Source organism: Varroa jacobsoni, unplaced genomic scaffold (genome assembly GCF_002532875.2).
Source record: "Varroa jacobsoni isolate VJ856 unplaced genomic scaffold, vjacob_1.0 scaffold_18, whole genome shotgun sequence".
Classification (NCBI taxonomy): Eukaryota; Metazoa; Arthropoda; class Arachnida; order Mesostigmata; family Varroidae; genus Varroa; species Varroa jacobsoni.
Window position 1 is genome coordinate 132,740 of NW_019212920.1, and position 22,493 is coordinate 155,232.

At 41.3% G+C, this 22,493-nt stretch overlaps 2 protein-coding genes across 9 annotated transcripts in view; both read left to right on the plus strand.

The window, feature by feature from the left end:
* Window positions 1-814: 814 nt before the first annotated feature.
* LOC111273756 (uncharacterized) lies at window positions 815-8,050 on the plus strand. Its single transcript, XM_022855687.2, has 6 exons — window positions 815-1,140; window positions 2,547-2,667; window positions 2,821-3,046; window positions 4,194-5,857; window positions 6,261-6,424; window positions 7,151-8,050. The coding sequence occupies exons 1-6, from the start codon at window positions 1,078-1,080 to the stop codon at window positions 7,484-7,486; spliced, it is 2,574 nt and encodes an 857-aa protein (XP_022711422.1). The 5' UTR covers window positions 815-1,077; the 3' UTR covers window positions 7,487-8,050.
* Window positions 8,051-11,039: 2,989 nt separating this feature from the next.
* Window positions 11,040-22,493, plus strand: part of LOC111273765 (calcium-binding protein E63-1) — a 32,345-nt gene continuing 20,891 nt past the window's right edge. For 6 of the 8 annotated variants that reach the window (XM_086973598.1, XM_086973600.1, XM_086973597.1 and 3 more), the window contains exon 1: window positions 19,014-19,032. Coding sequence is in view for 2 of the 8 variants with exons in the window: in XM_022855706.2 (XP_022711441.1) it covers window positions 11,879-11,910 (32 nt within the window). In the remaining 6 variants the exon portion in view is untranslated. Of the gene's footprint in view, window positions 11,911-14,688; window positions 14,708-19,013; window positions 19,033-22,493 lie in introns of those variants that run through there. The other 2 variants (XM_022855706.2, XM_022855713.2) reach the window with 2 other exon arrangements.

Below are 22,493 nucleotides of genomic sequence, written 5' to 3' on the forward strand. Positions count from 1 at the left end.
ACCTGGTAAAAGTATCGACACAATATCGGTGACCTGTTTTTAATAACTGATACAAACAAGCACGATTTTAGTAACAGCACCACGATACGTAATTAATCATCGTTGTTAATTGATCTGTTGTACGTATGGCACACGAAGTCGCCCACTTTTAATGGCGCAAGCATTTTTTAAGAGTGTTTTTAATTTTTCTCTTAACTTAATGTGATCAAAAAACAAAATTCATCACATACGTTATCTCTAATAGTACAGATAGATCCATCCACATGTTTCTAGAAAAATACCGGTACTCTAAAGCACAGTGGATATGACGAAAACACGAAATAATCACGAGCTTTGTGTCCGAAACTCCAGTTCGTAACGGTACCCTTATTGATGACCCAAGAAAAACTAACGCTACTTAATATACTTACTAATACTTAATGAAATGCATAATTGAACAGGAAATAGAAAAAGGACCCGTCCACACGATGATGACATCTAACACGCATTAGCTCTCAATGGGATCAATATCTTATAAGTCTTTCGGGCTCATTTGTCGTCGTAGCAGCAGCAGCAGCAGCAGCGGGCCTATCGGCTGCCTGTGCTATCCATGTTGTTTTTCGTAGCCTAGATCTCGTCGTATGGAATAAACTCCAATTTAGCGACTAACAGCAGCAGGCAGATGAGTTCTGTGATGAATAGGATTATACCTCTTCTAATTCAACGGCGTTCGAAAACTCCTCTATTATCAACAACATCGTAACAAAAGTAAACTAAATTTGATGTTCTCCTTACCCAGTCCGTCTGCTGATGTGGGTAGTTTTCCCGCCTGACCTCTTTTCGTCCAGCGTGCATCAGCCATTTTGCACGAAGTGCCGCTAAAGACGAATGGCGTTGTTTGCTTTAATCGTACCACACAAGTGTTTCGTAGCTGCGATACATTACTACCAGTCTTTTTCGTGCTTCTGTTCGTCTCCTCGTCGCTGGAGTTACTGTGTCTCAGGACAGAGGGCAGGCACAGCTAAGCTGTGTCCGTCAACCTTACCAGTGAGAAAGACACGTCTTGCCGGGTGTTGATAGTTGTTCCAATTTGTCGTTATGCAACCGCAACAGCAGCACGGACAACAGCAGCAACAATTGCCGCCGGTGACTCGTCAACATGTAAGTTCGCTCATCCATCCACCTACCGCTGGGGAGAATATAACTTGAACCCATTGACCGTAAAAGAAAAACTGCTAATAGTCTTTGAAAGATCATAGTATGTAATCAAAAGGGTACGAACGCGTACTAATAAGCGGCTGTAGTGGTTGTGTACAGATGATAGCCATCTAATCGATGCTGACAGCTAGTTCTGTATGCGCACGCACATGCCGTATGCATATATGGCTGGTTACATGCGTTAACCATGTTAGCGAAGAGTCGGGTTACTGTCTTAGTTAAACGATACAATAACCTGATATAGTGGTATCGAATATGGCGGCGGGCAATCGTTTGGTGCCAGGTGGAAAAGTTGGAGTGACTAACTTTCCAGTGCACAACCACATTGGGATAAAAGATAATATAGTGGATAATTCGAAGCACGGGATGCGGAAGCTTTCCGAGTGTGAACTGAAGATATCTTAAGAGCCATAAGGCACAATAACACATATCTTTATTATAATAATTATCTAGACGCTGGACGGAATATTTTTCCAAAGTACAACGCATTTCAAAATATTACCCACACGGCTGGAAAGATCATAACATCTTCTTATGGCATCCTGGATACGACAGTTATATTAATCACTCGCTTCCTGGTAAACTCATGCAGATGCGTATTTCGACTACCGACTACAGGTCGTAATATTGCAGAAATGGTAATTTCACTTTTTGAAATGTGGCTCGCCATATAATAATTTCAAAGTAAGTTTAATTAAACGTATTACTTCATAGCATTACAGATATCGCTTATCTCAATCTGGGCATAGTGGGCTTATTGATGCTTATGGAAGTTCTATACCGGAGACAGGTTACAGATGAATTTTAGTGATTAAGTTTAACTGATTGAACTTGACCTTTACCCCTTCCGCAAGCTGACGTTTACAATTAATAGCACTTTTTTTTTTATCAGTCAATAACTGCAAGTTTGTGAGTGTTTATACTTCAGCAAACGTTGTATCTTCGTGCTGGCTCGAACTATTATCGTAAACGCCTTTATATAGAAGCAATAATGGATATTTTTGATAGTGTAGTTATGTTCACCATGTTTAATTTTGCTTTGTTAATGCCGAGGTTCATTTAACATCAAGTTCCCTTATTATGCCCGAAGCCCCAGATAAACCTAGAACAGCCTGCCGCTTTTTTCTACAAATAGAACAGTAAGTTTCAGAGAGAAGTAATTTAACAATAACATTTTTATTTTTAGCATGTTGCGTAGATTAACAAATGCGCAGCATAAAACAAAATCTCTATTTGAAGAAGTCAGAGGTCACGGGCTCAAGCCGCGCCAGATACATATAGTACACAACGAAGAAACAAGATAGGCTGTTTGGTCGATCATGTGACAATTTACAATTTGAATTTTTCAGGATCAATCCGGAGGAATTATGGACCTTGGCCGCTCAGAGGCGTGGGCCCGCCCTTTCAAATGCGCGATCTGCGGGCGTCGAGCAGCTGATAAGTTCACGATTGAGCACCACGTACAATTTGGTTTGCCTATCTCATATTATAACATTTACTATTATTTAAAATACTTAAGTAACATCGTAAGTTAAATCGTAAATTAAAAAATCTCCTCATATCAATCATAAAGTTGTTGAGGATAAGTGCCTTTATGTTTTTACCTTACGTATATCCCGGTAGAGCACGGAGCACGCGATCGATTTATTTCGGCTTCGATGACGGCACATCAATTACGGCTTCCGGGTGCTACGCAAGCGGGTTCCCAGTCGTATGGGCCCCCGTTTAGAGGCCCCGAGGATGGGATTCAGCCGCGAATGTACGCTTCGCCCTCGTCTGTGCTAAATCCGCCGCGCTACGTTCAGCAGGCATTGAGAAGTGCTTCCGGGGAGCTTCTCGGCTGGAAAACGTACGGACACGGCAAAATGAATAAATTATACTGCTTTGTGACGAGTTTTATCGTATGTATAAGGAACATACTTGAATGATTAAGTATTTGTATGTCGCATAACGTTTCAGGTCAAAAGACGCATTAAGCGAATTTAGGTACGTATAATATCCAGTTTCGAATAGAAATGCTATTCTTAGACGTCCAGTTTATGAGTGACTTGCTGTACCATTTTAAGCATAGCCGATAGTGTGATGTAGACGATAATGCCTCTAATGGTCATCTCAGAAACAATGATTCCATGTAAGGACTTAAGCTAGACGACTAATTTCCCTTTAAGCTTCGAAATACAGCGTTCGGAACTCGCACGTACCTAGTCATTCTAGCTGAGCCCTGTAGTTCCTTATTCGTGCTGAAAAAATTCTCAGGCCAAAATACCCTCATAAGGATTAGCTATCCTTTAGCCATCATGATAACTATTGAGAGAGAGCGTGCATAGTTTGGATCTTCACATGCAGAAAATCATTCAGCGAATATTGCAATTATGATTAGGTATTAACAAGCAAAGAGTGTGCCTTTGTAGATGTTCAGGAAATTTATCATTTTTTTCGTGTCCTTGCTTTCCGTCGACCTTTGCGAAGCCATTGATTTTCGTAAAGGTGTTGCTTTTAAATACGAAAAGATTCCTGACGGAGCAACCCTGAGTCGTTTCGTGAAAGACAGGGCTTTCAAAAAGCCTATCTCAGATTTGTGAATTTTTATAAGTCTCTGATGTAAAATTTCAGCATATCCTAATATTAATTATTGAAATAAAGATCACATGTACGCGGGTTCTAACCTGGTATAAGACAAAAGCTTTCCAAATCCTGTTACTGAGACGATTCGGCGAATCAAGACACAAAATTAATCCTGTGTCGTCATTTCAAAGAAAAACTAAGCGAGGTTAAATTAATTAATGATTTTAAATTTATAGTACTCGGTGGGACTTTGATTGATGCGAATGATTTCTTTTTTTTTTTTCCAAAGAAGTCGTTAAGGTTCCATATATTTAGCATAAACATCACTTAAGCTTCGAACCGAAAATCGTCAATTGTGGCTGATACTCTTTAACAGTACACTCATATAAGCTAAGCTGCTTCATTTTTCTGTGTTCGTTTACTTCGGAAAGTGTCATCGATCCTGGATTCTCCGAGCGATATGCTTCCAGCCGCCCGCTTGGGCTTCGTAGCTCGATTAGGCGTGGTTCCAGCACGATTACAACTGCCGGCAAACAACACCTGTGGACTGAACCCTTCTGTGCACAGCAGACTACGTCAGCTGGAACGCTAGATCACCTGAGCATGGCTGGATCGAGCGTGGAAATAGATCAACGTCACTACCAGACTGAATTGGCTTCCGTTGAACGTGGCCAGTCGTACATGACATCTGGAGCATCAGCTTCAGGCCAAATATATCCTCACGGAATAGTGGGTCCCGCTGCAGACCTTCAGCGCTCACTGCAAATAGCTCGACCATCACTTGATGCTCAGCGGCAGTCTCACCCAATGCCTGCACCATTGTTGAGTGGTTCACGCTACGTGCAGATTCCTGGAGCGGGATCTCCGGCGGAAGATCATCTTCAAGGACAATTAGCAGGACTATCGGGATACAGTCCGTATCACGCACAATTGTCACAAATATCTGTAACCTCGGGATCGATAAATGGAGTACTCGACGCAAAAGCGTCTTCACGGCCCGCTGAAAATTCGTCCTGCCAATCACAGGCAACCAGAGGGACATCAGAAAGCGTACAACGTCATCTCCAAGTTGCTGCATCACAAGTTGATCCATCTCAACGAAATTCATGGCTGTACACGGCATCTGCCTCCGCCTTTAATCAACGTGTTCATCCATATACCCCCGGCCACCCAGTAGACTCTGCACCAATGTCCAGCGAACCCTCAACTCGATTACCCATGTCGCTGTCCGATAATCCGTTGACGCCAGGGGCTCAACCGATAGTCACGCAACTGTACCCGTCAAACAAGAGCGGACAACTTGATGAACAGACTGACGGAAGCTGCTCCTCTAGCCAGTCAAAACATCGCAATACGACTTCTGCGCAAGCTTCGTATCTAGATAGTCGGCGAGGATATCTGCCAAGTGGGTCATATTCAAGTAGCCAATACTATCATTCGACTGAGGCTCTTCCAGAGCAATTCCGCCCTCAACCGGACAGTTTACTTGCTTCTTCAGAAGGCGATCGGGCTAAGCAAAGTTCGTCCAGCTTCACGGAGCTGGGATCATATGCTACTGGACCGAGACCCATAGCATCCCAGGATCACTTCCCTGACAATCAAGGAAACGCATCAACAGCGCCAAGCGGCCAACCGCAGGTTTCTCTTTATGAAGGGAATAAACATCTTGAACAAATATCGCACCCACTTCCAGGTTCGTCTGGACAGAAAAAACGAGATAGTCATATAGTCGACCAATGCATAGACAATTCTCGACACGAATTCGCAAACTCAGTTTCATTTCAACCAAACTACACAGCGCACGGTACTGGTACAGGACATGAAGCTCATACTCAACAAGGGCCTGCCACTACCGGAGACCAAGCCCGCTACCACGACACAGGTGTATTTACTAACACTGAGCGTGGCGGGATGTATCCCGATGAGCAATTACAGATGTCAGTTAATAATAAAATAGAAACTGTATCGGAAAAACGTGAAATTTCGGAGGAATTTGAATCAGGCGTTTTTAAGCGTCGTGAAACAATGAATCACCGCGAGGCCAATCGGGGGGAGGACAAGGAAAATCAGGAAGACACGCCCTCAGAATCGCAAGGTTTGCCTGTCGCGTCGACGGCGCTTTTTTAACAAATAAATACACATATCCATCTTGGAACTATACTAATTAAATTGACTAAATCAATTGAATAATAAAATTATAACGCCCAGACCCCGTAGCATGGCAGCAATTTAGGTGGCCTTATGAAATAGCTCATGATCGAAAGAAGGAACCTCCTTTAAATGGAGTTATCCTATAGCTTCGTATATATTTTATTCATTATGTGATAAACATGTAATTTCTACGCTGATACTTCCACACGATTCCTCAAAACATCCGTCAAATTCTATTATAAATCAAATTCCTACAGGGCTTGTATGAAAATGGCAGTCATCTTTTATCGTAGAGTCAAGGTATATGATGTTCCTTATTTCATGCATTGTCTACTTCGGCTTTGCAGAGGGCGAATCAGACGAAACCGTGCAGTCCATGGTAAATAGCAACCGTTGCCGACGATGTGGTTGTGCTGTTCGTGGCCAGTGTGATAACCCCAGTTCATTGATTGAACCGGACAAGATAATAATTATCACGAATTCCAGCTCCGCGTCGACTAGTCAAATGACGGTAATGATAAACGTCAACCTTTATACTACGCGCTCCTTCGTTCCGATCGTCCGTTCGTAATTTAATATTGATATTATTGTTATATCAAGCTATAAGTACGTACTATCACAGTAGAACATTCAAGAAAACTTACATCGACTATAAAAATGGATCGATCTTAGGTAGAAAATGGATGGGTAAGGATCGACTATGAGATCTATCTGTTTTTATTGTTCTATTCACATTGTGTAGGTATGGTGTAGGAAGGGTGCCCTGAATCAGCGATGCCAGACTTTTTCTGCTAACGAGCGTAACCTGGGTGGATGCTATAAGTTTTTACATACACGAATGTGCTAGGTCAGGTCGATATGGCTCGCAGTGCAAGGTTACCTTGTTTTGTGTGCAGCGGTAGAGAATCAGGGAAGTCACTCATCGCTAGCTCATGTCATACTGAATCTAATACTGACAGAACCTGGCAGAAATAATCGGAACTGCTATTTTAAAAAAGTCATTAAGGGACACGCTGTTGTTTTTAGTTCATCTACGTTTACAGCTATAACTTTGAATAGTTTCTCATAGTTAAATTTTAGCTTAGGCTATCACTAGTAATAGCCACTGCTGAAAAATAAAAACATTTTTCTCATTTTTTAAACTCAAAGTTCAAGTAACGTTGGCAATTCCCGATCTGACTTGTGCGGTTTGCAAGTGAGCTGTTGAAAACCTCCAATTATACCTGTCTCATTAAAGATTACTGATGGCGATGGGGTACAGGACGATGCCTCCGAATCCGCACCCGAAGTCGTGTTACCAGATGCGTGCTATGACCAGCCTACCGGCGGAGAAAACCAGACAGAGTGCGCTGATGATCACAGCACCATTGGCCGGACCGATTCAGAGGACTTCAGTCGTCTAGTTAAAAAAAATGAGGAAGATCCTCCCTTAGTTAACGGAGTCGCCGATGAGGCTCGTCTTCTGCCGACTATTGATGACCCCGAACACATAGAACCCGACCAGGAGGCACCTATGCCAATTCAACCTAACTTACAGACACAGTCAGAAGCTAAGGATTGTGACCTTGCCTAATAACGTGGGTTCTATTTTTGACCTGATTGCTTTTGTCACAGAGTATAGGCAGAACCATAACCCTTACCTAATTTAAATACTCGATAGATTTATGGTACGGAAACATCTAAGCGTAGTAGTTAACGTTGAGTATTCTATGATGGTTTTGTTAAAAAGTATAGGTGTTCCTGTTCAGAGCAATATACAATTGTATTTTAGATACTGGGGCATCTTTACTTCAACAATCTAAGTGCAATACATTTAGCCTAAAAGTTGTAGCTAGGTAAACATATGGGCAGTGACTATAGTGTATACTTTTTGCGCTAAGTGAGGCCGTTCTCGACATACAATTGCAAAAAGACAGTATTACATTAATTTCTATATAATAAAGCAACTCTCTCCCACAAAAACCCATGATTTGTTTGTTAGCAAAGTTTTTGTGCCGGACCTTGTGCATTGGAGGCTACTGACTACATCACTGTTTTGTTTATATGAATTCAAACCTGGTCGATATATATTTACTTACATATATAGCATACAGCCTATCGAAATAAATAAAGTTATATTTTTAATACTTGTTTAAAATGTTTGAGCTTATTTTTCAGAGGATATAGATTTTTGCTCTCATAAGTGCATTAAGCAGTGTCTAATTCCTTATGGAAGATAAATTCCTCAGTCCTCTATACTGAGGTAACTTATTGCGGCGTTATACGTCTGGCTTAGCACTTTAACACAAATTTGAACTTTGAAACGACAAGTAGTTATTACGTAACTAGTTCAATAGACGCTGCCGATCCCTTTGTCTGCATTTTTTTCTAGACACACGATACAAAACACCGACGAAGGTCTATCAACGACATTGTACCCTGTTATACAACAGATGTGTAGGAAGTTTGTTTTTTGTTTTATAAACACTGACAACCATTCTGTTGGTGACACCAATCAGACTGAACGCCTTAGAAGAAATTGAAAAAACTGTGTTGTTGTTAGCGTGCACCCCTTACTAACTGGGGAATTTTGCTTGTCCTTGGCCGTCTTCCTTCATATCATATCATATCAATCGCCTATCGATAAGGTCACCATTGTGGTGTATTGACTTTAATTATACTAGATTATCGAATATTTACAATCTTAAGACTGTTGCAGATAGTAACAATAACACTTTGGTTGTCGTACGTCGAAATATTACATCCCTCAAAGGACTAGCTCGGAATAATACTTTCATAAATTTCCATTACATAATTTTTTTATTACATATAAATCAAGCGTGATTGTCAAAATATCATATCGGATACACTTCTTTAGCTCTTTATTTGGAAAGGGCATTACCTTCAGGATCGAAAGTACAAAAGAAAAAATTTGATAGTCTTAACTTACATAAATCATGCTCACTATGATGGGGGTGATCCGCGTTGCGTTCATCCCCCTTCTCCGTTAACAATTTTAGCTTTTCAAATACGTGACAGGTAGTGGTATCCTATCGCTCGGATTGCATATTGTTCAAGTTGGACCCAGCCAGTTTCGGGATACAAAAAGCTGCTAACATTTGTGCCCTTGACTAGAAAATTATTTTCAAAAAACGTGTATTAACAACTTACTTGGATAAAGAATAGTTTTTGTTCGATCTGTTCAGTCGTTATTTCCTATCTGCATCTGCTGACTACTTCTGGATGACTATAGATGCCTCGAGTATTTGTGCCACTTAAAATTCGATGAAAATGAAGTTGTACCTGTGTGAAAACTGCGGTCGTCAAGCAAGCCTCAACGATATGCCAATGTTCGCAGCCTATAGTAGCTAGTCAAAGAGCTTTAATAATCATAATGTTCTTATATACATATATTTAATAGCCCTTCCAAAATAAAATAAACAATGTAAATACCCAACAAAATAAACAAATGATACAGACAATGGCGATCTTCTAAATAAAGCAATTACTACTAGGATTATCGAGAACAGGCCGCCAAAAATGCACCTTAACTGCGTATTCGGTTTGAGTTAGCGTTGGTGCTTAAGCAATAGTTAAAGTTTTCCTTATGTGCAACAAAGAAATGTGACGACACCCTAACACAGCTGGCCGTTTTAACGCCTGTAGAGGAATAGTAAGCGGCCAAAAAGAAGTCTGTCTGGTCAACGGTCGTACACGCACGTGCGTAGAATGTACAGTAATTGAGAAGTTGTTTCTTTTCCAAAATATAACACGTACGAGCAGACGGTAAAACAGTCTGCGTTTGACGAGCCAATAACTGCTGATCTTCTGCCTGGGCCATGATCTGTATACCGGAACAAATCACAGCTGACTAACGATTAGACACTCCCGTCAGTCGTAACCTTGCCCTAGGTCAGCTCACCTTTACACCGCTATGTCTGTACATAATATTTTTTACAACTAAGTGTCTTTACTTCTGTGTCTAGCCTTGTCGTTAAGCGTTGCTTCAGATATTCATCTCAAATGAATGCCGTTAGATAGCTTTCTTTTAGTATTCTGTTTTCTCTTTCAAACTATTTTAGGAATACCAGGTGTACCCGTATACACTAGTATACATACATGTTTACATTGGGTCAATGAGCTTTGATCGAGTTTGCGCGGATCAGCTCGCGAGACAAGGACCAGCTGAAGGGCAAAATTCTGTTTCCCATAGTCTACAGAGAGTAGGCCTAAGCCAATGCATCATATCTATGGATACAGACTACCGCGACGAACATTTCGAGACTGTATTAGCACACCAAGGGCAACAGCTGAGCAGTAGTCGGTAACGGTCATGGTATTGGCTGTGGCGTCGTCCGCCGCAACAGCAGCGGCAGTGTTATAGCTCGACGTTAACCGCAAGCCACAAGAGCACAAATTGCGAAGTATCTGACCGTAAAGAACAGCCGACGGCTCGGTCCATTCCTAACGATGATCTATTTAAATCGGCAACCACTAAATGGCGTATCGGCCCATCGTGTTACTGCCAACCATAATACATTTCGTTGTTACTGTAACTGCCAGAGCCGTCGTTGCTAGCGTGTCTTTAGGTCCTGACCGGCCTTGCCGCTGAGGTAAGATGCAAAGGTACATCGACCGCGATGGTAGCCGTCCTTCGATTGAAGCACGATGCCACAGGCACACTTCTGGCTTATTCAACTGAGGCATTATCTTCCACAATTTGCATGTAAATATTTCAATCAGGAGTGCGTTCATACGATGTTGCTGCCGACAGCATAATAGAACTTTTCATTCAGATCTGCCCGAACGTAATTATATGCAAGCGAGCGATCAAGTGAAGCCTCAGCGCCCTGTCGAGCCTACTCTATCGCCTTTTGATCCGCATTCAAGTTCGAACGAGGCCCCGATTATGCCCGTCTATGACAGCTTTAGTCTTGCCCTGTCTATGAATATACTCACAATAGATTGCACTACATCTGAGTCGTACTGCATGCCTAGTCCCCGGAGTCTTGTTGTTGCGTATGCGTTCCCCCGCCAGGCGGCAGTCAACTTCGACGGCCGCTCTTTAAGCCGTGAGGGCCTTTACTTGTTCATCTCCCCTTCGCCTTTTGGTTCTGGCGCTACAGCTATTTGCACGTTTACAGGGTCGGCATCCTCTGTTCGTTCGACTCTCAAAGTTATCTTCACATGCTACTGTAATCACAAGGACAAGGTTGCAGTGTAACCGCGCACACGCGCTACTATTATAGTTTTTCCATTAAGTTTGAATCGCTTCTTAGACTCGCGTCTCCAACCTTCGGTTGCCGCTACCGCCGGTGGCTGTGGCGGCTTTTGAACTTGCGGAAAAGACCAGTCAAGTCCGCACGTGACTGCTGCTCCGAATCCAGAAAGCTTGAGACTTGAAGTTGCTTGCGTTCCTGACGAACGTACCACAAAGACAGCCTAAGCAAGAGTAGCGTAAACGAAATACTACGATTGACTGAATAACCGGCTTGTCTCACACACGTCGGTGCCAGCCGACTCTGACAGACGAGATTGTGTAAGGCTGAATGCGCGGGCATGATCACCGACCGCATGCTGACGGCGCGTTGCTGGTCGTAAAGAGAACAATGCTCATAGAGAGATACGGATGCAGGAAATTATAGCAGACCGAGTCAAGGCTGTCTCAAAGGTGAAGCGTTGATACAGTTCTTGTGAATACCCCGAGCGAAGTGCTTAAATATAATAATACGCATATTAGACAGGTGGCAGAAGTTATTGGAGGACCTGACATTTATGCTGGTGCATAACCTAAGCAAATCTTGCGTGGCCTAAAAAGACGACACGGTGCTGGTAGGCTTCGTTGGAAGCAAGTAAATAGATTATGCAAGTGCCAAAACGCTGAGCGAAGACAAAGGGGCATTTGGGACAATTGTGTTGTGTATGGTGCCGTTAGTGGATTTTGACAAAGCAATCTTAACCAATTCCGTTCTAGGATTCATAGTTAATGACATCGTTTAGGACAACTACTACATCAGAGTAAGTCGTTTCATTGGAAATATTGCACACGATCATGTAACAAATGTTAACAATGTGACTGGATAGAGGTACAAACAATTAGTACCTTTTCAATAGATGCCTTATAATATTGATATGATAAATTGTCGTACTTTAATAATCATAATAAATTAATTTTGGCTCTGTTTAGGCTCTTTTGAGTAACGGTTACTAGGTGTCTTCTTACGTCTCGCCGTTGCTTTTTCTTTATTTTTTTAGACCAGTCTATTTTTATCTCTGTCGAACTGGAAACGGACCCGCGGGGAGGATCACTTGCCTATCATACTTTGAATAAGAGAATCCGAAATGTCGACACCAAAAAAACAAAATGCAGTCCTGCCTGAGCATGTAGATTTACATGCTCTACTTCGATGACCATGCGGCCTTCCGACGAAAATGGGTCTACCAAAAGACTCGCTGAAAAGTCTTATTTCTGGAAGAAAACGACGGTGCGATTAGATGAGTGATTGTCGATGATGGTAAAGACAGAATCCCATGAAATACGTAACAAGTAAAAGTATGACGTATAGCTGGATCATAATCTGAAGTAAACTTTTCTACGGAGCATGAAGGCGACGATCTTTTGCAGCGTCAGCCGTGCTAAGCCTCAACTGTCCCGTAGTTAATTTGGCATCGTTTTTGAAGTAATCTTCGCTGCTTGTTTGGGGCTCGCCAAAACTTTGACGTTGGTCTAAAAAGTGGGTCAGACCCAGTGATAAGAACAATTTTATCGCTGTGATAAACCTGACCAGGCCACCTTGAACATGTCAACTTTCCAATCAAAAGCGGTACCTCGTTATGTAAGCAGCAGTCGCGCGTCTTACTTTTATACGACGCTTCTTTTATCACGCTTAAATAGCAGGAATCTGTTTTTCTTATTTTTTTTTAATATTACATTTTATTTAAGTAGGTTTTGATTAATAATACATTTTTAATAAGCGAGTGTACAAAGTATGCGTCCGAATAATGGTACCTAGAATTTCCTGCATCAAAGGAACTTAATTGGCTGCCTGTTTCGTAAAACCGTTTTACCTGTAATATGTTGCCCGCTGATTTAGCTAATTTTATTTGCTGAACGCAATAACTAAAACACTGCTCAGAATGGTTTTTCTAAGGTATTCTTTCCGGCCAGGTTACTCCCTCAGCTTGCGTCCTATCAATTGATACGAATAGTTATATCGTTTAGTCATCAAGACATTTTGTCGATCAGCTTTTCTTTCGTAATTCTTTCGAATGCAATAGATATACTCCTGGGTCCTTTAGGGAAAAAGAGATTGATAGAGTTTACGATGCCTTACGCACTGAACGACCCCAATTGGCACAAGTATGTCACCGAAAGGCCACAGCAAAGGCTAGCTGCATGTAAACTAGTTCTAGCTTCTATGAAAAAAAAAAATGTAGTTCCATGCTAGACACTAAACGGTGGCTTTCTGAGTATAAGTAGCTCGTATGGTCTGCAACTACAATTAATTAATAAATTTACATCAATAAAATAAAGATTCCAAACTCTACATTCGATCATACCGTTCAGCGTTGTTTCAGACAACTAATTCTCAGCGTGGAAGGAAACACGGCCTTCTCGAGACATATACAATTGTATGCACGTTTCTCTGTGAAGCTCAAATACACCGCGTAATCTCAAACATCCGCGGTCTGAATGGTCGATGTCACCATATCACCACCGTCTCCATGGGGGCCATTTAAACAAAATTCAATATCTAGATTAGTTTTTTTTTTCCCCCATTGGTATACGCCACGACATTGTGACGACTTAGCGGAGCCTCAAATGAACTATCCTGCTTTCTACCTTACAGTTATCAGAAATGTATGAGATAAGCTATTCTACGTTTTTCTGCACGTATCGGCCATATCTCGTAATTAGAAATATAGACCGACTCCGTTCTACCGCTGTGACATTGCAACAATTAAACGCCTTGTTGTGTTGTTGTAAATGGCAGAAGCCTATTATTGAACTAGCTTGCTTAGCAGCTTATATATGAGAACTGTTCTTCTGAGACCGAAACACTTCTTTTCAGTCGTTAGTGAAGTGCAGTGTCATATGCTCGACATACCCAGTTTGCCCAGGTCATCGCCTCTGCTTCTACCAGCTCGTAGTCTTCGCTAGCTAATGCTCTCAAGACGAAACATGGCTATTTATTTGTGTCAACAACCGTTTCAGTTAGCTCTATCGCTAGAAACAACTATCTGTAAATAGCCCCTGCGATATTGGATAGCAAAGCTTGATACTCGAAAAGATTAGAAGCTGATTGATGGGCTGCCACGAGGGATTGACTAACTAGATGACCTTTGTGCGTCGTGAGGCTCTACGACGAGCCCGAACGAAGTAGCGGGATTGCTTGAAAACTGGGTTTCGTGCTAGTTGCGTCATCATCTGAGCATTTTCGCTAATAGTGCAATTTTCAAGTGACGTGTGGTGAGTTTAGGTTAGCGTTCGGGTCATTCGGCCAAAAAATAACGCTTCCTTTTTAACGGCGCACGCAAACGCGATAATTTCTCAGTGTTTTAGAAACTGTACGTGAAATCCACCCATAGTGAGCCACATGGGACAATTTCTAAACCCGATTATGTTTCAATTTCTGATATTTCAACAAAACTATTATTCATAGATAGGGAAGCGTCTATTATAGATAAGCAAATAATTAAGCTGCTGGCAAACTACCTTCTTGAAGAATGAACTCACCCGTCTCCTCAAAAAAGGACGAACTATTGGCTATCCTGATGACGACCCAGAGATCGCATCAAAAACCAAAATGTTAATGTGAGTTTGGTAAGCGTGCTGTGATCAATTGAAGTGTACAAGTGGGACGAAGCAGTGACAAAACGGAAACTGGGCTTACTTGGGAACATTTTAAAAACGTCCGGCGTATTTGAGTATGCAAAGAAGCCGAACCGAAAAAGTGACGACCGTCTATTTGCAGTCAACATTTATACATTGATCGATAGTTCCTGGGATAGGCAATCAAATTAATGTTCTAAGCGATAGTTCTGTAACGCCGAATTCAATCATAAAGCCGATACATTGGTATAGTGTACAAATCCGCCAAGTATCTATAAGCCCAGTAATTACTGATAAGCTAATAAGGCTCATTACGTGCTCAATTTAAAAAAAAAAAACATTTTCTTGAAGTATTGTTATTGTTTCTGAAAAAAAAGAGCCGTATATAGGCACACCTGCGCGGTTATGTACATATTTGACTCGCAGTAGGACTCGAACGTTTTGTATAGAAGACACATGCTCTATTGACTCAACGGTCCTAAAAGATGGTTACGATTAGAACTAATCTGACACCTATACGGGTGTAATGGTCTGGGCGAGATTTCTATTTTTTGCCCCAATAACAATGTCAAGGAACGACACTAATAGGTAAAGCGACTTCGGTGGATCGAATTTAAGGGATGTATGGTAGGGCCATCTCATATACGGTTTTAAAAAGTCGACATCGACTCATTTCGACCCAATGTCGAATACGTAGCCGAAGCGAATAGGCAAATAAAAAACGATCAAAAACTGTAGACCCCAATTTTCCAGGTGGCAAAGGGCACTTGCTTTTGCGTTATGCTCTTGGCATTTGTAGGCGTGACAGGCATACAGAAACGCGGAAAAGGCCTTTCGAGGGAAAGTAAGTGGAGGAGCCTAGTCTATATGACTGCCTGGTCCTCGACTTAAACCTATACAGGTTATCCTGTAAAGTATTGTTAAAGTTTGACCGTTTCAAAAATTACCCTTTCGTACCTATGTCTCGCGTATTTAGACAGACACGTTTATTTGAACTGTATTTGTCCCCGGTGTGCGTTTATTACTGCTCAGAATCGCCGGTATGCCAGGCAAGACAAATCTTCCTGAAACGCTGGAATTTTTGATAGCTGAAATACAATTGGATTGTGTATGCACGTATCTGTCAATACTGTTTATGTCTCGACTGATTCGCAGAGATGTATCGAGCTAATGCTACATACATAGAAGATAGCATGTAATAGGACAGCTGTAACTAGTTCAAATAAGAGTGACTGAATTTTCATGCAAGGTTCAAAGCGTTTTGTAGTGACTGGGAAAGCAAGCCTTCTTGAAAAGAATTGCGCTTGAGTTATACCTTTTATGCTATCTAAAGAAAAAAAATAAAGAAACGTGGATATGGGTAACCATAATCACCCAAGGAAATAGGCCTTAAGGAAAGAAGTAGCAAAATAGGTTTTTTTTCTGTACATTTACTCGGGATATATAATCTGGCGCTTAGCGTGTTTATTTGTAGGGCAATTTCGTTTTATTTGAATAGACTACTCTTAAAAGCGAAAAGTTGTTGTGGATATAGCATTTGCCTCGTTCTTTTTTTTTGTACACTAGTACCGTAATACTCGAGATACATATAGATCAGGAATTTGGGTTCTTAGGTGAAATGAAGGATTTCCTGACACTGCTCAATCGTTCGGACTCACTGAAGTTGGTTGCCAGCTTCGACTAAAAAAGTGACCACAAATCGCGATACTAGACTCTCTCTAATTACCTAATTTGTGTTGTCAGTATACTATCGTTTGCATGTGTTATATGACATGTAATACCATTATACGAGGGACACAAGTGCTTGCAAGCTATTTGTTAAAAATTCGTTCATCAGAACGGATCAGTACGCAAGCTCTGCACCAGATCCGATTAATCACCACTGAACACCGAGATCTTCATTAACAAAGATTAAGCGATCCTATTTTGTGTGTAGTTGGTTACTTTTCGAATATACACATTCTAAGAACTAGCATGGAAACACAACATACTTGTTACTATCTGCAGGCCCCTAAATATAATTAGGGTGAGGGGTCGTTTAGTTTTTCTGTGTATATAAGCCCAATATTTGTTTTTCAGTTGTCTGCCTGATTCCTGACTGAGTATCTGCCTGCAGTCTGGTGTATGAAAATTTATATATATTCATGGTGAAACTTAGCATGTGAATGTAGAGACTAAAGTTAAAAACTTACCACATTTGAATATTTGACTTTATTTAATCCGTTAAAGAAGGTGGCCATGACCATAAATCAAGTTTGATGTTAAATTTCTTTCAAACAAGAACAAATACTTCCGACATGCTATTAGCCACAGGTTAACGTTGGCGCTTTTTCCAAGAAAAAATAGTTTTTCTCGGAAACCAACCCTTCTTCCTTAGGCATAGGCAATACAACCACTTCCGACCTAAAATCGTAGCTATCGAGCGTAGGGTTTACGCGGCTCCAAACGTCAATGCTAACATTTATCATCGGCTCTATTGGCCAGTGAAATATTACAATATCATGCGTTTCCTGAAAGTCTATGACCTTGTAACGCATTGATCTATCGTGCACGTCCTTCAATGCTGCTCCCCACTGCATCATAAAACAAGCTTTCATATGCATATGTTAGACATGGCTGCATAAAAGACGATCGTGACAGCTCCGCAAGTACATGTATAAATGGTAGCTAACAACGTTTCATTAATAACTTTCATTTTCTCAACAATTATCGAACCGAAATTAAACTACGGGCCAATAATCATCTACTTAAACAAACTCCATTGATTTCTCAAGTCATACAATCAAAACATGACGTTAATAACAAAACCTAGTCACGTATTTTACCCTGAACGCGAATTTTTGCGCCTACCTTCATTGTCGCTTTCCCGCGCACCCTTTGTGCGTTTTGACATTTATCAGGACGGCCGGTTGGCCGATGACCGATCTACATAAAGGAGAAAAATGACGTGACGTTGGCCTTCACTCTAATACCCATTCGAACGATTGTTTAAAAAGCGCTCAGTCCATTCTCGCCTCAAGAGAACGCGTGATGACATCAGCGTCTATCATCTAAGCTATTGTTGGCGGGTTAAGCAACTGCCGAGATCGCTGAAGATCTTCGGTGTTTACAAATCACGCAAAACGCCTATACTGAATCGCATCGCGCTTTCTACAAGAAAAAGACTTCTTAAAATCGGTGTGCGAACCAGACACAATACAAACTAAAGGCCGTAAAGACAGACCCCTTTTTTTCTAGAAGCTGAATCGGAACGATGTTTTTCCAGACCTCGTATGAGCGACTCCTCACGCTTCTTATTCAATCAATGTATGTTACGGGTACACGGGCCGAACCAACAAACGTAGCTTCGCAGTGTATCAGCTTGCTACTGGTCATATTTACATAGCCAGCCAATGGCTGCACGGGTTACCACAAAACGACAAGGCGAGCTTAACACCAGTGCGAGAGAGAGAGAGAGAGAGGCATCGTGAGCTTTACCCAGAGACATTCTGGCGTGAGCTCTTCTGCTTGCCACCGTTCTCGTTTTTACCAGGCAACAGTTAAATGCCACACGTATGTTGAATTCCCTAGCCGTTGGCCACTAGACCACGCTATTCACTAGCTTTCCGAATTGATTCGGACAATTCGGAAAGCCAGTGAATAGCGTATATAGGGTTAAGCGTCGCGACTGTTGTCAGAGGGGACGCTGGCGACGGTCACATAAAACACTGTACTTCTGTATGAATACAAGCTAAATTGACGGTCAATGCGTGTGTGAATGTGTGTGTGTGTGTGTGTGTGTGTACAAGAGAAAAAAAGCTAAAGCGAAAGAGAAAATTAGTTTAGGATTTATCATCTGGTAAATAATACCTGCTAGACGTGAAGCAACAATGAGCTATTTAGCTTTGTCAAGCCAGTATTAGTCCTCCACCGAAGTGGCAACAATGGCGGCTGTATCTAATGGGTATTGTATAGAAAATAAAATTTCGAAAAATGAACTCTTGAAATCGAGACATGCCGATAGACGACCTTTGGCAGTAGTACAGCAACTTAGCGTTCACTAGGAACTTTTCATCAACTACTGCGGTAGACTGGTTTAAACTGTATTAACAAAAACAAAAAGTCATAAACATACGAACGATCTGTTCTCGACCGCCAGACATAAGCACAGTAAGTAGTTGTTCAAGTTCGTGCGTCGGGTCCATTGTGTGCCGATTATCTTTCAGGTGCTAATTTAACTACAAGCGAGTAGCTGACAAGATAAACAGAGAAATACTAGACATGAAGATCGATCGTGTCGCAATGAGCGTAGTTCAGCAAGCTTGTGCGTAAGTACTAGGATAAAAATGTCTGTAACGGTAGCCAATGGTGACCTCTTAATAACGGCAAGAAAAATTATACTAAAACACCGTTCCATTGGAGTCTTTTTCGTCACTCACCGTATTTCGTGCTCAAAGCTAGTGGGTTATTCATTGATCTCTCTCACAGCGTCGAATCCATCCGCAACGGCCTTACAAATACGGACGCGGTATAAATACTAGCCTGAGCGTAAAAATGCGTGAATTGTTGATGACTTCGCTCACTTAATACATTCTTATACACTTAAATATGGCACGGTGGCCTTCTAAATCTCATTTGCTTTGTGTACCGCTACCTATCTTCAGAGCATGGCGTAGTAGATAGACCATGGCGGTCTTCCGCTGAGGTTTATCTACTCAAGTCTACGTTTATCTCGACCTTAGTAAGCTCATACGAAGACCTAGACACTAGGCTCATCGAAACGTTTTCGAACAACTGAAAGGACAAAGCCATCAAAGGCCAACTAACCTTCATCCACAATAGCAGTCCGATAGAAAACCGAGACGTAATAGGAGAAAGAGGTTCTAGAAACATGCACATTGTCCTGCTTTAAGAAAAGTGTAAAATAATTGCGCCGTGCTAGAAACAACGCACGCAATCGGGTCGACCCACTGGCTACGTAACACATACAAGCTTAAGATTTAGCTCAATATACATATATTATGCCCCGCCGATAAAGGATACGGGTATAATAAAGACGACAACAGTGTCTTCTTGTTCATAGGTATTACCACGAAACTGTCTCGTTCATGAGTATTACCCCGCTTCCTGTTCTGCGAACTTCCTGTTTCTTCTCAACAAATAAGAATAGCAGCCATTGTTCTACAATGAAACATATAAATTACGATTTGAATTGTATAAAACTTACCGTTCTATAACTATAAAACTAACTCTATTGTACCTGTAGTGTAAGGGTATATTGAACTTAGACAATTTTGTAAATTGGACGTCATATACCGTCATAACTGATCATAAAACGTCGAAGAGTTCCTAATAAACAGTGTTTTATTATTTGACAAAAGTAACGACTCAGAGCATACAGTAACCGCTAAGAGTAAAAATGTACAGGTAACATCTGCTTAAGCCTGGGAATAAATAAACCCGTGTACTCATTTATGTAAAATACAAATGGCAAATGTCTGTAATAAAATCTGGTATCATCGTAAAATAGCTGAGTGGAAGCATGTTTAGAAAGTGTTTTTACGGAATCATCTCCATACGAAAATTTACTGCGTTCAACGAATACTCCATTGTCTGTGTTGATTAAAGCTTCATACCCGTAATATTCGACAACGAGCTTGTCCAAAGCTACTTAGGAAGAACGTCAGTCTCGTTGAAGGAAACGAACTTTAGACAGAACCTTTGGTTACGCATGATTCATGCATAGCCAAATAAATGATTTAGTTTGTGTATGCTGAAGGTGATGAAATTCACTGAGGATTAATGATAACACTGGGAGAAGAAGATCAGTGTCCTACAAATACAGTTTAAGGGAGGATGGATACGAAGCTTTTGAAAACATAAAAGAAGTGACTACATCTCAGGGCCTCAAACAGTAGATTGGGTCGCTGTGATCACGAAAGCTTTTGTGCGAAATAGAGCATGGACAATTCACGTCCTGTAGGGAGTCGCGAGGTGCATGTTTTAAAATCATAACAATAACGTTGAAAACAAAGTAAGAAAGCAAAATGGGTTTCTCATGAGCTGAGTTCAGAACAGAGGAAAACCTGTGTTGTAGGCTCTAGAAATAATCGGCTATTACGGTCAAAAGGACATGGCTGGAAGTCATTGTTGTTATAGACAACAAGGCCTTGATATCGTTTACCAATACCTCGAATTTCTGTAAGAAATTAGTATACACTGAAGTACCGTCACTTTATCGCATACAATTCGAAAGCTTTTCGACCCACCGAATAGTTTCTGAAACAAACTATCATGAGATTTATGCTACTAACGTAAAATCTATCCGGATAACGTACGATTTCGGAACACCGACTGCAAGACGACAACCTAAGCACAGCCGATATTGTACCTACTACAGCCCCTTAAATAACAACTCCACCTCTAATTTACTCTCTATGCTTCGCTTATAATGGTGGGTCGCATATTTTATGGCAGTCCTGTTATAAACACTGCATTACTCTGACTTGATTCACATTGGAATACTTTAATGTGGTTTTGTGATATTTTACACGAACGGTCCAATGATCCTCCTTCTACCTACGAATATCTGAATGTAGCTCTGGTGGCCTTTACTCGATAGAGAGTATAAAGTTAACAATGTGGAGAATACCGTCCATTTTATCATTCCAGCCAATAATAGCGGTGCTCGAAACGCAAATGAAGAAGTGTCTGTTACCCCCTCTGCTGAGAAGCCACACATCCGATCTTTATGTGAGCACTATCCAAAGGAAGTTAAAGTTGGCTGTTATGTGGATAACAGTATACGCTGAAGTGCAAGGTAATATCCGAACCATTTCTTCCAGATCTATTTTGCTTCAGCGATCATTGTTGCGGGTAATTGGCGGCGGCAATGAGTCATGCCGCTGTTCTCAGTGTGCCTCAGTTCTGTGTTTTGGCAAATGGCGCCCACGGCGTTATGCCGGTCGCAGAGGATTTACGCAGTGATACTGTAATGAATGCTAAGCAATAGAAGTGCCTGTTTAGCTGGCTTTCGGCATCAAGCGTTTGTATAGGGAGTGCACTAAAATAAATATAACGTTTTGATATTATGAATGGTGTGACCGATCGACCAACCCGAGGCTAACCAATATAAGGAATATTTGCAGTGTACTTCATTAGAATTACATTTTGACTAACAATGAAGTTAGTTGTGATAGGGATCTACCATGCGATAGGGGAAATCTGAAATGTATATATCTATCTGTTAAGGAATAGTAAAAATAAATGAACAAATCGATGAGGCGCAATAATCTTCTTAGGAGTGCCGGTAGTGGGCGCGTCATCAAACGCATCTACACAGTCATCTTCAATCTTCAATCTTCATCGAAACAGAGTCTTCGAAATTTTATAATGATCGTACATTTCAAGCTTGTCCGGGTTTGGTTAGCAATATCTGAAATGCCGACCGTTTTCTAATAGAGCTCGGATATTGATGAAAAATTATTATTTTGGGGGTTATTTGCTTGTTTAGGTGTAGGCCTATAAGCTGATTCCAGCACGAGCTAAGAAGACGTGCCCGTCCCCCCAGGAGAAACGGTCTCCTTACCTTAAATCCATGTCTAAACAAACCTTCTTACAAAGAATGAGTGCAAATGTTCAACAACTGATTCTCGCACCATTTTAGATTATGCTGGGGCCGAAAAGTTAATTGGTCGCGGCGATATGTTGTTTGTCCTACCAGGTTCCTCAGAAATGGTTCGTGCTCAAGGAGCCTACTTGAGTGATGAAGAAATTGAAAAGATTGTGG